A 14,653-nucleotide genomic window follows, 5' to 3' on the forward strand; every position below is an offset into this window, starting at 1 on the left:
GCTCCTCTATCATTCAGAGAAGGTTTTGAATGTATTTAACGCTAGAACACTTGTGACCCCTTTCCTTATAACTTGGATGCTATTGTTCGAAAGGCACTTGACTGGGTACCTCAGGGTGTCATGCACCACTGATTCACGGGTTTAGCCAAGAATTGTATTTTGATTTAGCTCTGTGACTCAGCTTTTCTGTTTACGTTATAAGAAGCACTGGGAAGTTGAGAGTGTTGGTCACAAGTCAGTAATGGACGAAGACAGGTTTGTTTTATGGGTGAAATTCTGAAGATGAATGATGAAGATTCTGTAGAGATACTTTGAAGAGCAGAGACGTGCACATATTGATGCCTGGTGGTGCTCAAGCAGCAGCCCTTTATCCCTTTTTCACATTATCAAATTCTTAAGAAAAAATAAAGTCTCTGCGACCCCTCCTGCGCTTCCGCAACAACAAGCTGTCATACATGTTGCTTTAGTGGTCTCTTTCATGTGAGTGTTGATATGTTTTATTACGTAATTTTGGAATTGTACGTGGCCCTGTTATTAAGTGTGATATTTCAAACTGGCTCATGGTAAAATGCATTAGATTTAGCGGACTTATGCTGGAAGGAAACCAGCCACCTAATGTTCCTTGAGAATATGCACTGACCACTGTTCCACTGTGACACAAAGTAAGAAAGCCCTAAAATTTGAAGTCCAGTCCATCAGTCACTCAACACACTGCAACATAGCTTCTAAGAAATAACTACAGCAGTCGAGATATCCTTTATTTCATTATTATTCCACAGTGGGGAAATTACACTTGTTTCAGCAGGAATAGTAAAGATGATGAATGCACTAATATGAATTGGCTTTCATAATTTTGCGTCACTGTTGTGGAATTTTATAGCAATATGTCACCAGTAGAAATTTGAATATGTGTGGTTGTTTCTCTGGTTCAGAATTTGTGTTATGATGAAGATTCTGGATCAATGTGTTGTCGACACTTGCTGGAATGGACAACTTTAAGTTGTTCCAAATGTGAGCTCAGGAACCAGGATTTCTCTTTCTGCTTTTGCTCAGTATTCCTTCAGCAAGAGTGAATTAATGGCAGCTCAAGTCAGTGGTGGAGGTTTATTCGTTGAGCTAAACTGAAATGTTTCTAACCAGGTGAACTCTTACTCATGCAGCGGTTGATGTCCTTCCCTCGCTGTCCGTAGTGTCCTGTAGGACACGCGTGAAGACATATTCCGTGGTGGGACATCCCATCACGCTGCAGGAACAGGAAAAGACGATCGGGGCATCGAACGCAGCCGTTGTCATGCGAGCACTCCAGACAACTTCGGCAATCCTCAGAAACGTCCCTGTGAGCTGTGGAGACAGAAGAACAGCGTCTGGATTAGGCATTAAACAAAAGCAGACAAACACGAGTAAGAAATGGCCGAAGAATCTCTGGTCCTCATTTTGAAGTCCACAACTGAGCTTCAAACGCAGAGCAGCAGGTACGCTTTGCAGGAAGACATAAATCTGCGCGGTCACACAGTTAGCTTTCATCACCACAATATATTGCTGCCCATTTTTATTGACCAAGAAAGTGAGCAAGACTATCTGTTACATGTTTTTGGGTGGACTCTGTTGCCATTATTGCCATGTCTTTTCATCACGTGGGATTTCTGAGTCTTTTAATCTTAACAGAAGCATTCTCATTAGTCCAGTGTTCTGAACCTCCTGGAGAGCAGCAACTAGTTCAGAAATGAACTCAACCCCTTGTACTTGAATTTGTGCAGCTATGGAACTCACAGCACACATTAATAATTCCAGCAACATACATGATTAAGAATAATTTAGAACTGCTGCTTTGACTCACATTTCTTCCCCAGTCTTTTGCCTGATAATTGTGGAGTTGTGTTTGTCAAAGCAATGAAATTTGATAAAAAATACTTTTTTTGTCTTTGGCACATGACGGTCAGGATTGTGTCTGAGCCAAACTGAGTCTTATTCTATAATAACAGCGATGTCGGCTCCCAACTACACACTGGACGACGCAGGAATGCTTTCAATCCGTAAGGGATCAAGGGGGGTTATGGAAACACAGGCAAGGTGGGATGGAAAGATGGCTGGAATTAAATTGGGAGGGATGGAAAGACAGAGGGAATCTGCCACGGAGGTAGAAAGAAATCAAAGTAGTCTGAGCCTGGTAGAAAGCTTTTGGCGAACTTGTGTGTGATGGTGCGTGTTCTTGTTCCTCAGTTTCTGCCAGACTCTGAAAACCACTTAATCCCTGTTTTGATATTGTTCATGTTACTGTAAGTTGCAGAGTAGCGAGATTTTTGGTGTTCAAAAGTTGAGCTGCCATGAAAACATGGGTCATGAACTTTGCGTACAGTTGTGAACCGTTGTTTGCTACAATGAGATCCGTGAGCACCAGGTCCTCCTATGCATTTTGGTGGTCTCTGGGTCTCTTTGGTCAACAACTTAAAAAAAGAAAATAAATAAAGACCTACAGACAAGTCAGAAGCACATTATCAGCGTTTGGACCTTTGGCTATTGGCACTTGACATGGCTGTAAAAACGATTCTTATTCAGATGTCTGAAATACCTGGCGCGACGATAAGGCTTTTCTTCAAGCGCCGGTTCCACAATGGCAAACGCACTCAGTTTTGGTTCCAAGTCAGGAACTTGACATATTTTGAAATGAAGGACTGGAACCTGAGAAATCCACGATGGATCCATGAAATGCTCGGACTACAATGAGCGTCAGTGGAAGCCAAAAAAAGAGAGGAGGTTGGCCACAAACCAGAATGAGAAAGGGACTTCTCTCACTTATGTGAGGAGGAGATAAACTGGTGTTGGTTACCTTGATGGCTTGATAAAATGGCAATACAAGTTTAATAAATACAAGGTTTGAGTTGTTTGTGACATTTGTAATTCAAGAAGGTTGGGTCCTTTTCAATGAAGTAACCTTCACCATTTATCCCTGTCACTGGAGTTCAAATCCTCGTTGTTGGACCCTGGTCTCTGCCAGATCCTGGGTGTGAAAGTTATTCATCATGGTACCTAAGACCTCAGACACCTGCCCGGCAGAACAGATTGTGGTTTATAAAAACAAGAGTCTTCTCATGACACTCCAGCAGAGAGAAATTTATCGCTTGAGAGAGGATGAACCATCTCTGAAGCATCTTTTTTTAAACTCTATTTGTTGGAGATCCCCAGATTCTTGTTATGACTTAAGTTGAAAACACAAATATTATCATGAAATCTATGGGATGTTAGATAAGGTAGATAGCTGTGTCATCCTCTCTTCCTTTCTTTCTTCCATCTTTACTTTCCCACCATTTTGTCTAACTTTCTTCCACCCTTCCCTCCTTTTGCCTCTCCTTCTTTTCTCCATTGCTGCCTCACATCCTTCACCTCTGCTTCCCCTCTACCCATGTTACTCCCTTTCTTCCTTCCTTTGTTGCTTCAATCCTCCCGGCCTTAATCAAACCAATGAGTCATTAACAAAATTAAACGCATCGTTGTGCCTTAAAGCTCCAGATAAATTGACTGCACAAGTAAATAACACAAGGTCAAACCATCATCGAAACAATTGTTATTCAAAAGCAGCTGTGGGCTTTAAAACCAACTGAAGGTAGGCATTCTGGGAGTGGTGGAGGGATCGCAGGCAAAGTTGTTTAGACGCAGTCAGGCAACATGTTGTTGTCATTTGATGCCACAAAGATGTTTTTTTTTTTAACTCAGTAAAAGTTTTAGTGTCTGCAGCAGAAGACGAGAGCAAGTTGTCGTACTCATAATTCGCCCGCATTTGAAAACTGAGCCGATGAGTCAACCGCATGCCCATGTTATGAATGAAAATGAAGGAAAACTGAATTGAACCAAAACTTGAAAACAAAATTTTCTTCTTTGTAAAATCCACCTGAGTCACATGTTTCTGCGTGAACTCAGAGTGGCCTTCCGTGTCACATGACATATTCTCGATAGAATTGTAAACTTGGAAGAAGCTTCTCTTGTTTCAGGAAAACATCTCATGTGGAATGAAGTGAAAGCTGGTGTTTTATATATCAATAAAACAGTTTTATTGTATTATATAAAAACTATTCGGCTTCAAAGGAAAGAGTGATTTCTCACTGTGCAAGGTGAAGATGGAGAATTTGTAGAATCCAGAGAAGTTTGACACATGGGTCAGGGGTTGAGGGGAGAAGTTACAGATTCCCGTGAATGAAACGTGGATCTGTGAATCAACCCATGAGTCATGAACACTTCTACTGAGTGGGAATCAGTGTTTTACTGAAGTTTAGTGACATATAAACAGAGGCTCATTCATGCAGAGAACCCCATGCATGCAAGTATTGTAAAAAAAAAAAAAAAAAAGTGGATTACTCAGAAATAAATTAACGTTATTGAGCTGAGACATCACAGGCACAGGACAGGACAGGAAATTCTACCAACCTCACACATTTTTATGAGTAACGGTGACACAAATTGATTTGTAAATCAAACGTGAGTGAATAAGGCAGTTGACAAAGTGAATTTGTGATGATCAATGATTCACTCTCTGCTGTCCAACGAATGGTCTGTTTGGGGAACAGGGAAACCCAAATAGAAATGCTAAAACCTTAGTTATGGGCTGATAAACTACAATCCCAATTCCATGTACGAAATGGAGGACTGTGCCTCAAGGACAGCATGAGCAATTTAAACCGAGTGCCGAGTGTCGGAGACGAGCCAGTTTAGATGACAGATTGTGTGTTTCATGGTTAGCAGCAGAAGTAGTTTGGAGAGACACCAGCCTCCAGGCTTGAGGAAAGCATGATGTGATGTGATTATTAAAAGATGCTGCAGACATGAAGAAGAGTGCACAACAACGTAACATCTGTGAACAAAACTCCAAGTCGATGAACAAAACCTTCATCATAAAATAAGGATGAAAAATGTGCGTCTTCTTCTACCCTGAGTCTTTCTCATTACGCTTATTGTGCTTTCTCACGAACACAATTTTGCACTGACATTCAGAGCGTGCTGAATGAAAATACAATATTCACTGGCACAGTTGGTCTGAGTTTTGATAACTTGGAGAAATTGTCCAAAAAATTCTCAGCTGGATGAAAACAAACAAACAACAACAAAATCATGGTGCTTCTTTCACGTAGAAAAGTAAGCTTTGGAATTAAATATAGGGGTGTGACTAGAAAAACTAATACAATTAATAAGAGGATTCATAATTGTTTAATCACGATTCATCATATTTTAATATTTGACACAAGAATGGTCAAAATGAAGTTGAATTTGCACTCAGGCATGAACATTTGGGTGCTCTGGAGATAGAAAAGTCTTAAAAGTTGTATAAAGTGCACAGAATGTATTTCAATCTCATTTATGGATCTCTTTGTTGTCTTCGCACATTGCATAATGCGGGGCACCTGAAGTTGCCACACCCTAAAATGCTCCCTGGGAAGTTTATTGATGATAGATATAGATCTGCCTACTTGTGATTTGGATGGATACTTTATATTTGTCTGTAAGTACAAGTGAGGGGGCGTTTGATGTTGGTCCTTAGCACAGTTGATACTCTGATCGTAGCTCATCACAGAACATATCTGGGGCACCCTCCAAACTCATTACAGTACAACCCCAAACAGTAAAATCACCCATTTAGTGAAGGCCCTCGGACCCCACTTCAAGGTCTCGACCCGGAGTCGGAAAAACAGTCCTCGGCACATGTGCAATCGATCTGCAGGCTTGAGACACTTTTGGAGGAGCGTCAGGTTTAGGTAGCGTAAAACTGTGACCTTTGACTCTGCATGAGTCTTTAACAAGCACCATGTGGAACAAGCTCCACTGGGGTTTGAGGGAAACACGCTGGTGCTTCAAATGACTTCCACCCCGGGACGGAATTCACACTGAGAAATTAAAGCCATGGTTTTGGAGAAGTCCTGCATGAACTGATGCAGCACTGACTTTTATTCTGATTTATCTAACAGGATGAATCCCTGCTGTCTTATTTATTTATCTTATCATAGTTTTATTGTGTTTGTCTAGCAGCAGGGGAATCACCATTTCTCCATCATGACAAGACAAATTTTGTAATTGTCAGTGTGTGACTGAATCACGCACATATGTTCTGTTACTACATTTGTGTTCAATGTGCCTTTGCAGTTTCAATTGTTTTGTCATTGATCTTAAGTACAGTTAGCATGGTTTGATATGACATCAGCTGATTTGGTCGTGGGTTAGATTCCCGGGAGCTTTGGCTTTATAGTGAGCTGTGTTTGTACTTCCTTCATGCTTGCGCAGACACTCAATCCTCAATTTGAGGATGATGACTTTAAAATAACTGGGTCATTATAATGAGGTTTCAGTCTGATTCAGAGTCCTGGTTAAGGTGAGCCAATTTTTTGGATGGTTAGATTTACGGGGAGAGGCTCGGGAAAGGGTTATGCTAGGGTATAGCAATGACAAACCACACAATGTCCACCCAAGGATAGAAAAACCTGAGTGAGTGTGGTTGTCTGTCTCTATATGTGCGGTGATGTACAGGTGACTAGACAAATAAGATATGAAAAATGAGTGAGTGAAGTTTTGTCCTTGTACCAAGATAGTAGTTCTCTATTGAAAAGAAACAAAGAAAAATTCCTCATAATCTCGTCTTCCTTTTTTAACACTAAGCAGCCGCGCCTTCAGAAGGGACAAACTACCCATAATGCACTTTAATATGGGAAATAACAAGAAAAATGTGTAAGCAACGCACGCACACATTCTGACTGACCCATATGTTGATGAATTTCAGATGTGTTTCACACGTGTAAGCGTTTTACACGTTTTCAACATGTTTTAAGTGAGAAGTTGCATCCCAAACCGTAAGTCCTGAATAATGAGTTGAAGAATGTTTGAGCGCCAAGGTGAGGAATTACGGAGTCACTGAGGAACCGTGTTCCTTCCTGCTTTGTTAAAGGAGCTACATCACTCTTTAGCTCTTTGCTGATGTTTGATTTAGCTGAGTTGAGCTGGACGAGTTCTTTAGCTTTGAAAAAACATTTTCGATCGTCTGCTGAGTCATTTTGCCCGCAGCGATTGGACGGCTAGATGACCACAGGTACCATGGGAGAGAGCTGGATATGCTGGACGTACTGAGAGTGGAACAACGGTTTGAGGATTAGCATGAATCAATTCATGGCTTTTGGTTGGGTGTGATGACTCATAGTTCGAATTATTTCTTGATTCCTTCCGTTCACAAAGTCTTTTGTAGTTTATTGTTTTGAACTTTAGAATTGTTCATTAGGTCGCTGTCATGTTTGATTTTGTTTTGCTTCACTAAAATGCAAAAAAATGAAAAAAATGAAACTTTTGAATCACAACTTACAATTTAACTTTGACACATTGTTGGTAGCCAAAGCAATAACACCAGAAGATTGCCCAGAAAATAATCATTTGTTTATTATAAAATGGAAAAAGAAAATAAAAGATGACACAGCTTCCTTGAACAGCACATCAATCCATGTTCTCTTTGAACGATCCTGCTCCATAACATGAGCTCACTGTTGAAGCCAAATTAGAATAATAGCCGTAATAACCGCGTCATTCTCGCTTCTTGTGTTAACGTTCCTGTTTTTATATCATCCGTGCACCATGTGAATCTGTCTGTTTTAACAGCCAAAAAAACGAAGTCCAGATGCTACAGATGAAGGCCGAGATTGAGAAACGGCACTGTTTGGAGGGGTGAACGAAGGAGAGGAAGAAGGGCTGGAGGAAAGGTTTGGGGGGGCCTGTGGAAGGGCGTAAATTTCTGTGGTGTGAAGTGATCAGTTCGGACAGGAGGTTAATCCGTCATGCCCACAATAACCGTTTGACCTTTGAGTTTGAGTGATGTAATTATTTGTCAAATTAACCAAAGTGAAAAAGGAAATGTGCGTCCTAGAGATGGTTTGCTTCACTTTATTTGATAACACTAGCATTGAAAACAGAAGGATGCATTTTTAAAATGACTTCACTGGTGTTTAATCAAACACAGAAGCTCCATCAGCAGGAGAGGAATTGGAACTGAGTGGAACTGAGTCTTTTCACTTGCAATTCAAAATAAATAAAAAAGATTCGCCCAAATTTGACTTTTCCCCCCCGATAATGCTTGATCCTAACCAAAGTTAGCAGTAGGTGTCTGAGCAAACACATCAACTCTCTCTCTTAAGAAAAAAAAAAAAAAAAACTTCAGGCAACTTTCACAAATATTGATCCTTCATATTGATCACACAGATTGATAAGGCTCATGAATCCGTCTCTTGTGAGACTGAATTTTGTCCACTTGAGGCCACCGTATTCTGTAACCGCTCCCCATGGAACAGTGAGCCTGTGTGGATCAGGCTGAAGTGAAGAAGGAACAGGTTTCTTTCACTGACTACACAGTTCATTTCCTCACCCGACTAGCATGTAGTCTCTGTATATTGTAGTCTGAAACCTGTGCTGCAACGATTCTCTCTCCTGTGCGTAACTTCGCCGCCCCAATTGGTTCAGTGCATACGCACATTTTGACCAACCACGAGTGACTTTTAGAGAAATCAGCTCTTAGACATGAGCCAGCTCTAATAGCTCACTTCAAATAGCAGCTCTTCTAGTTGCTGGTCATTCCATTGTGTACGTAGCAGTGTCACTCGGCGGCAATGCAGCACCGGAGGACCTGTGGAAACTGCTGGTATAAAGACACACGCGGTCGAACAGCGGTGTGAGCACTTCATTTTATTGGTTTTAATGTCCTAAGGCTTTTTGTCTGGACGTCAAGAAACCCCGTAGTTCGGAAATTGCAGTAATTTATATTCAATTCAGGATTCATTTTTGTTGCGCAGCATAGATATTATTGTGAGCTGAGATCGTATCACGCACGCGCACGTGCAGCTTAGAGGGAACATTGATCCTAACTCCAAACATCCCACCTCTGCGTGTACTGATCTACGTAGCTGAGGTTGGGATTTCTTCTTCCTTTTTCAACTGTGTAAGACCGGTTGTACGAAGCGGTAGAATCTTGTAGATCGCCACTCCTGTCAGCAACTTCCAATGACCCATAACTTCATGGTAGCGCTTCTGTCAACCGTGCACAGAGCCCAGACGTGTAACAGACAACCTTATGAAATCCATAAGACTCAATCACTGAAGGACAGGATAACTATTACTGCTATTTCCAGGGTCAGATAGTTGGTGGTTCTTACTTCCAAAGGGGATGAGGAACCAGTGGTGGCCCCCTGCTGGTTTCTGAGAGACTGGTTCAGATCCAGAGCAGAGGGATTCAGGATAGCCTTCAGATGGCTGCACTCCTTTTTCTGGTGCAATTGTGTAATACGTGCCTAAGCCTTAAATAAATGGAGTGACTTCAGTTTTTGGTGTCGGCGACATATTTCAGACTTTGAGCTCTTAAATGCTCCAGTCTTGCTGTCAGGACTTGTTATATCTAACAAGAGTCAGTTGCACCTGATGGCTCCACACAGCCCCTTTAATCATGGGCTCACGCCTCACCTCGGGTCAGCTGACAGCGCCACTGAGGGGAACATTGGAAAGCAGGATGATGGCGTAATTGCGACCGGATCTCCCACCATTAGTCCAAATTTTGGAGGAAATACCAGATACCGGAGGGTCAGCCGCATCTCTGGGTCACCACTGTTTTTCCAGGAATTTTTCTAATTACCGAATTACCGAGATCTGAGGAGCTGGCGCGGAGTCGAATGAGGAGCCAACCTGACGGCTCAGTCACTGATCATCATGAGACAGGGAAGTTCAAATTTGAAAAAACTTATTTGATAGATCAGGTCAGAAACAATGCACTACCGTTTAGTCCACAGAAGTAACCAATAGGATTCTTTCATCAACATTTGAAGCTGGGAGAATGGGAGCGAGGCTCAATTGCTAACTTGAGAGCTTTGTCTTTTGGCTCAGCTCGGAGTGTTAAAGTCAATAAAAAAATCCAAGTTTCAAAATGGAAATGCCCCCCAAAAAAGTTGCTCATAATGGAATTGAAAAAAATGAATATGAAGAAACCACAGATAACATAAAGCAAATAGACAAAAACCTTACTCTAGAATTTATCATGACAACTGTACACTTATCAGCATCAAAAGATGTTTTTCCCCCCAAATACAACTGAAAAATGTTTAATTTTAAATGAATCAGAAATGAGTCCTCCAGCAGGAAACATAAAATAACCATGAAAATAAAGTTTAATTAAAAGCATATTTCGCTTTATTTAATTTAAATGACTAAAAAGTATAATATATTTATGTTTGCTATAATTCAACTTAACAAACACAATTTAACAATAGTTTTTTATGATAACATCCACTTCACCTGCACGTATCCAGCAACATCAGCTAAAGCAACGGCACGTATTGTGACAAATGAAGCATTTGTTGCCCCTCAGTCTCCTCCCCTCCAAACTTTCCCCAGCACTGCAGAGCCATTCTCGATGGCAACCATATGTGTGACAACAGTTTAAGTTTACTTTTACCATTTCCAGTCACTAATGCTTCTTTCCATGTTGTTGCTGTTGTTGCCATGACAACTGCAATCCCATTAACATATGGAAGTGGTCTGATTAACTCGAGCTCCACTTATTTTCTTAACACTGACCAAGTCCCATTAACCATTGTGGGAAAGCAATTGTTTTCAGTAGCTGGTGACGTATAGCTGATGCAGTTGGAGCTAAAACTAATTGTGATTCCTAAAACGTTTGACTTCTGTGAATGTTTATTCAATTAGTTTAAATGCTCATGTCTGACAGTTAATGATCACTCATTAATGAGTGTGCAAACCTGAGAAAAGTTCTCAAGGACTCGAGAAGTGAGTCACCCTGTCAATTCAGTGTTGGAATGCTGTAAATATTCAGATTAGATTCTGCTCTATTACATTGACATCACTTTCTGGTTCATGTGAAGGGTGTTTCAGAATATGGTCCAAATTATCAGTATCTTTTTACTTTTGTTTTGATGTGTGTTTGATGTGTAGTATTGAGGAAGTTAAACATCCCGAGTCGCATCTACTTTGGGTAAAACTGCTCTCTTCCATGGTTCACTCAGATTAGTGCAACTCTGTAATGCCATATGTCCGACCTACTTCTTTCTAGACTTGCAGACACAGTGGGATCATTGCTTAGTCCTTCTCACTGGGCCCCCACGGTATGTGGATGCCACGAGCGCCACTCAAGGGTTTCAAAACAAACACAATCCTCATGCATGTGCATGTGTAAGACTAGTTATTAGCTACTCCTACTATTACCATAATAGTAAGAGTAGCATACAGTACAGAAGTTCTCAACTGTGTCTTTAACTGCAAAAGGTCCCTGGTCTGGACGCTGGACATGCCTGGTTTAAAATGGTTTCAAAGCAGCAAAATTAGTTTTGACCAATATGATCTTACCGAATGACCTCAGGTAAGTATTGTTGAAAAGTGACTGTATACTTGGTAACCATCGAGATGGTCCACATAATAATGGAACAAATTGTTACCAAATAAATAACACTGAGAATTAAAAAATGAATGGATAAAAAATGAAAAATGCTTATAGATGACTGCTCACCAGTACATGCATTCTTATTATTACAATTTTATTTCATAAATACTTGGTAATTTGATTTTCAAATTTATATTCGTAAATAAATAAATGTTGTGTCCAACAGGTAATCAATATTATTTGTTTACTGTTTTAATATTAAAATTCCATAAATATGAATGCAAATATCTGATGGAAAGTGTCTGGTTTACAAACTACTTTATTAAAACCCATCTGTCTGGGGCAGAGCGAAAATGAATGTTTCTCCAATTATGATGAAATATGATCAGATTGGAGCACATATTTTGTTTATTCAAATATGTCGCTGTGTTGACATACTCTCAGATTTAACATAAAACAATTACAAAGCTGTTTTCATTAAAATCCAGATAATTGCACTATGTAGTTATTATTATTGTAATTACATTCTGCTGAGCAAAATCATACGGAAACTCATTAGAAAGTTGTTAACGACACGTTATACAGCTGAGGATTTAAACACTAAAAACAGGCAAATTGAAAGTTCATATCTATAAAGTGATTTAAAAGTGTTAATAATGGGAGCAGTTTTTCCGACTCTTTGTGACTCCTGCTGCCAACAAGTGAGCTGGGTCTATTGACAGGAGCAATGTTGGGCCGAAACAGAAACCTGATGGTCTCAAACCTCTAATGGCATTTCTCTCATACTTCTTCAGATATTTGCTGTGACAAAATTGGACTCTGACACTACATATACTTTATTTGTATTAATATTAAAGCATCCGAAATGATTGTTTTGCTGACAACTACAGAAAATAATGCAGGAATGTGCTACAAGGCTCAACTCAAAATTTAACCTGCAAAAATAGGAGTTTTGAAGTTTTTAATTCAATTCATAATATTTTGTTTTTGGTTAATTATTTGGACTCTAAATGATGACGAATTCTGTAAGTGTATTGTGAATAAAATTTTAATTTGAGAAAAAAAGGTCAGCTCTTGGGAAAGTCACTGATTCATCCTCGTCAAATGCTGCTCCATATTTTGTACTTCTCAATAAGGACAAGCCGCCAGCCTTGTTTCGGACACTTTTTTCACTTTCTGACTTTGTTTTAATTCGAACAGCGACGAACCTATTTGGGTATGTTGGGAAGTCGCAGCCAGCAATACCACGGTGTGTGCACCAAGAATGTTGGTGTTCGGTGACTTCACTTATTTTCATTACTTAAATAAAATCCAAATTGATTTGAAATTTAAATGGATAAATAAATGTTTTTTTGCTGCTGTTTTGGTTTATTTACAAAAATGTTGGCTCTTAACTCAGGTCGCTAAATTAGCTTAGCCTTAGGATTCAAATTTAGCATGCAGAATGTGGCAAAAAGGCACATCAATCCGAATCTAATCTTTTATAGCTTTCCATATACATGTTTTCAAGGCTGTGTACAGAAATACGGAAAAACAATCAATAAATGTTCATCTAATAGGTGATGATGGGACATGCACAAGACAACTTTAATTGCAAAGGTGAAGTTGTCATCTTATTTTAAAATGTAAAAAGTGAAAACTTGGAGGTTCTGCTCACCATTTTGCTTGTACACACCACCAGACCCCATCATGATCGCCTCAGATAGCAACGTTATCACGATGGCGAAGAATCTCGAACGCATCTGGGCTGCTGGCAAGCGCCCGCTTCAGCGCCAGGTTGTGGACATCTGCAGGTCTCCAGAGTATGAAGCTCCAAAGTGAAAGTCAGGAAGAGCGAGGGGTATTATAGACAGGTTGAAGATACACGCTGCAGGTTGAGTGATGAAAAAGGTGGACGCTGAAATCCTTATTCGGAGCCAGAGATATTGAGGTCGACTCTGCAGCTTCCCCAGACTGGCAGGCTCACCATTAACTACCTCTGTCAAATTTGCGATAAACGACCCCCACTTATCCCTTTGCCATCTTAACCCTTTAAAAGCTGCAGGTCCTTTAAGTGATTCCATATTTGCAGCCCCCTCCTCCCGGCTCTATCTCTCCTCATGTGGTGTTTCCTCTTTTTCTCCCCCGTTTTTTTATGAAGCTTGTTTGTTTTCTCGCGTGCACGGGACAGCTTTTGTTTTTTGCAGTGGAGCCATTAAAGGAGGGCAGAAAAGTAAACTTAATTTGACCACAGTGAGGAAAACAGCTGGCGAGCAGAAATGTGATTGCAGACTTGCGTGCTTCTGCTGTCGATCTGAGGTAGGAAATCAGACACATCAGAGGTGAAGATTTTGAGATCTGACACTTTTATAACCCAAAAATTCAACCGCCGGTGAAGTAAACATGGACAATGTGACAGTCGATGTTGCATAGGCAAAGCTCTAGCTTGAGTTTGAGGGCGAGCCAACTGGTGTTCTTTAAAACACTTAAACACTTAAACTTGTGATCAATTTTTGACAGAAATGCATGATAATTTTCCTGATTCAAGACAGGTGACTTGTCTTTTCCTGGCGTGCAATGACCCGTGACCATCCAAAATGATTCAAGAAGGAGAGGCAGCAGGCCAAATTTGTCCTTTCAATGCCAGCAGTTATTTATGCCTCTGAATGAGAATTGTAGTGAAGGAGTGAAGCACAAATGAAACTGCGCAATTATGAACCCACAGTGCCAACCACTGTGGTACCGTGCTGCTCACTGATTCATAAACTTCACCAGCCTTTGAAATGGTTCTTCAGATGATTTGCATCCAGCAGAGAGAATACATGATACATACTTTATGTAGAAGGTTTTGTAAATGTAGCATTGTTCTCCACCATGGGGCGTCAAAATGTTTGTTAGGCTGAGAACCACTTGAAGGGTGAATGTTGCGATGGGGTGTAGAAAATGGCCGTCTACTCAACACCAATGACACCAAGAATCCTGAAAAGAAAGGATGATGTCCAGGCATCCAGGGGCAGGAGGCGCCACATGGGCACTGCGTACAAGGAATCACAGTCCAGGCTGTTTTGAACCTAACAACATTGAGAAGACAGCTGGATCTATCAATGGAGGGACGCATGACTGTGTGGAGGAGGTAATGAAGATTGAGAGCATCACGACCAGTCCCTCATACCTTTGCTATGCAAAAGCAACAGATGGACCTTCAGTCAGACACTCTAGAAGCTGAATCGGAACCTAATGTTTCCAGGGCTACTTCGTGCCAACACCACCCGATGTAGA

At 40.6% G+C, this 14,653-nt stretch overlaps 1 protein-coding gene across 1 annotated transcript in view; it reads right to left on the bottom strand.

Moving 5' to 3' along the window:
• Window positions 1-13,310, bottom strand: part of LOC128760993 (R-spondin-4-like) — a 37,799-nt gene extending 24,489 nt beyond the window's left edge. The window contains exons 1-2 of the mRNA XM_053868811.1: window positions 13,053-13,310; window positions 1,153-1,341 (exon numbers count right to left, since the gene is read on the bottom strand). Of these exons, the coding sequence (XP_053724786.1) occupies window positions 1,153-1,341; window positions 13,053-13,137 (274 nt within the window). The 5' untranslated portion in view covers window positions 13,138-13,310. The remainder of the gene's footprint in view (window positions 1-1,152; window positions 1,342-13,052) is intronic.
• Window positions 13,311-14,653: the final 1,343 nt, after the last annotated feature.

This window comes from Synchiropus splendidus, chromosome 6 (assembly GCF_027744825.2).
Source record: "Synchiropus splendidus isolate RoL2022-P1 chromosome 6, RoL_Sspl_1.0, whole genome shotgun sequence".
Lineage (NCBI taxonomy): Eukaryota > Metazoa > Chordata > Actinopteri > Syngnathiformes > Callionymidae > Synchiropus > Synchiropus splendidus.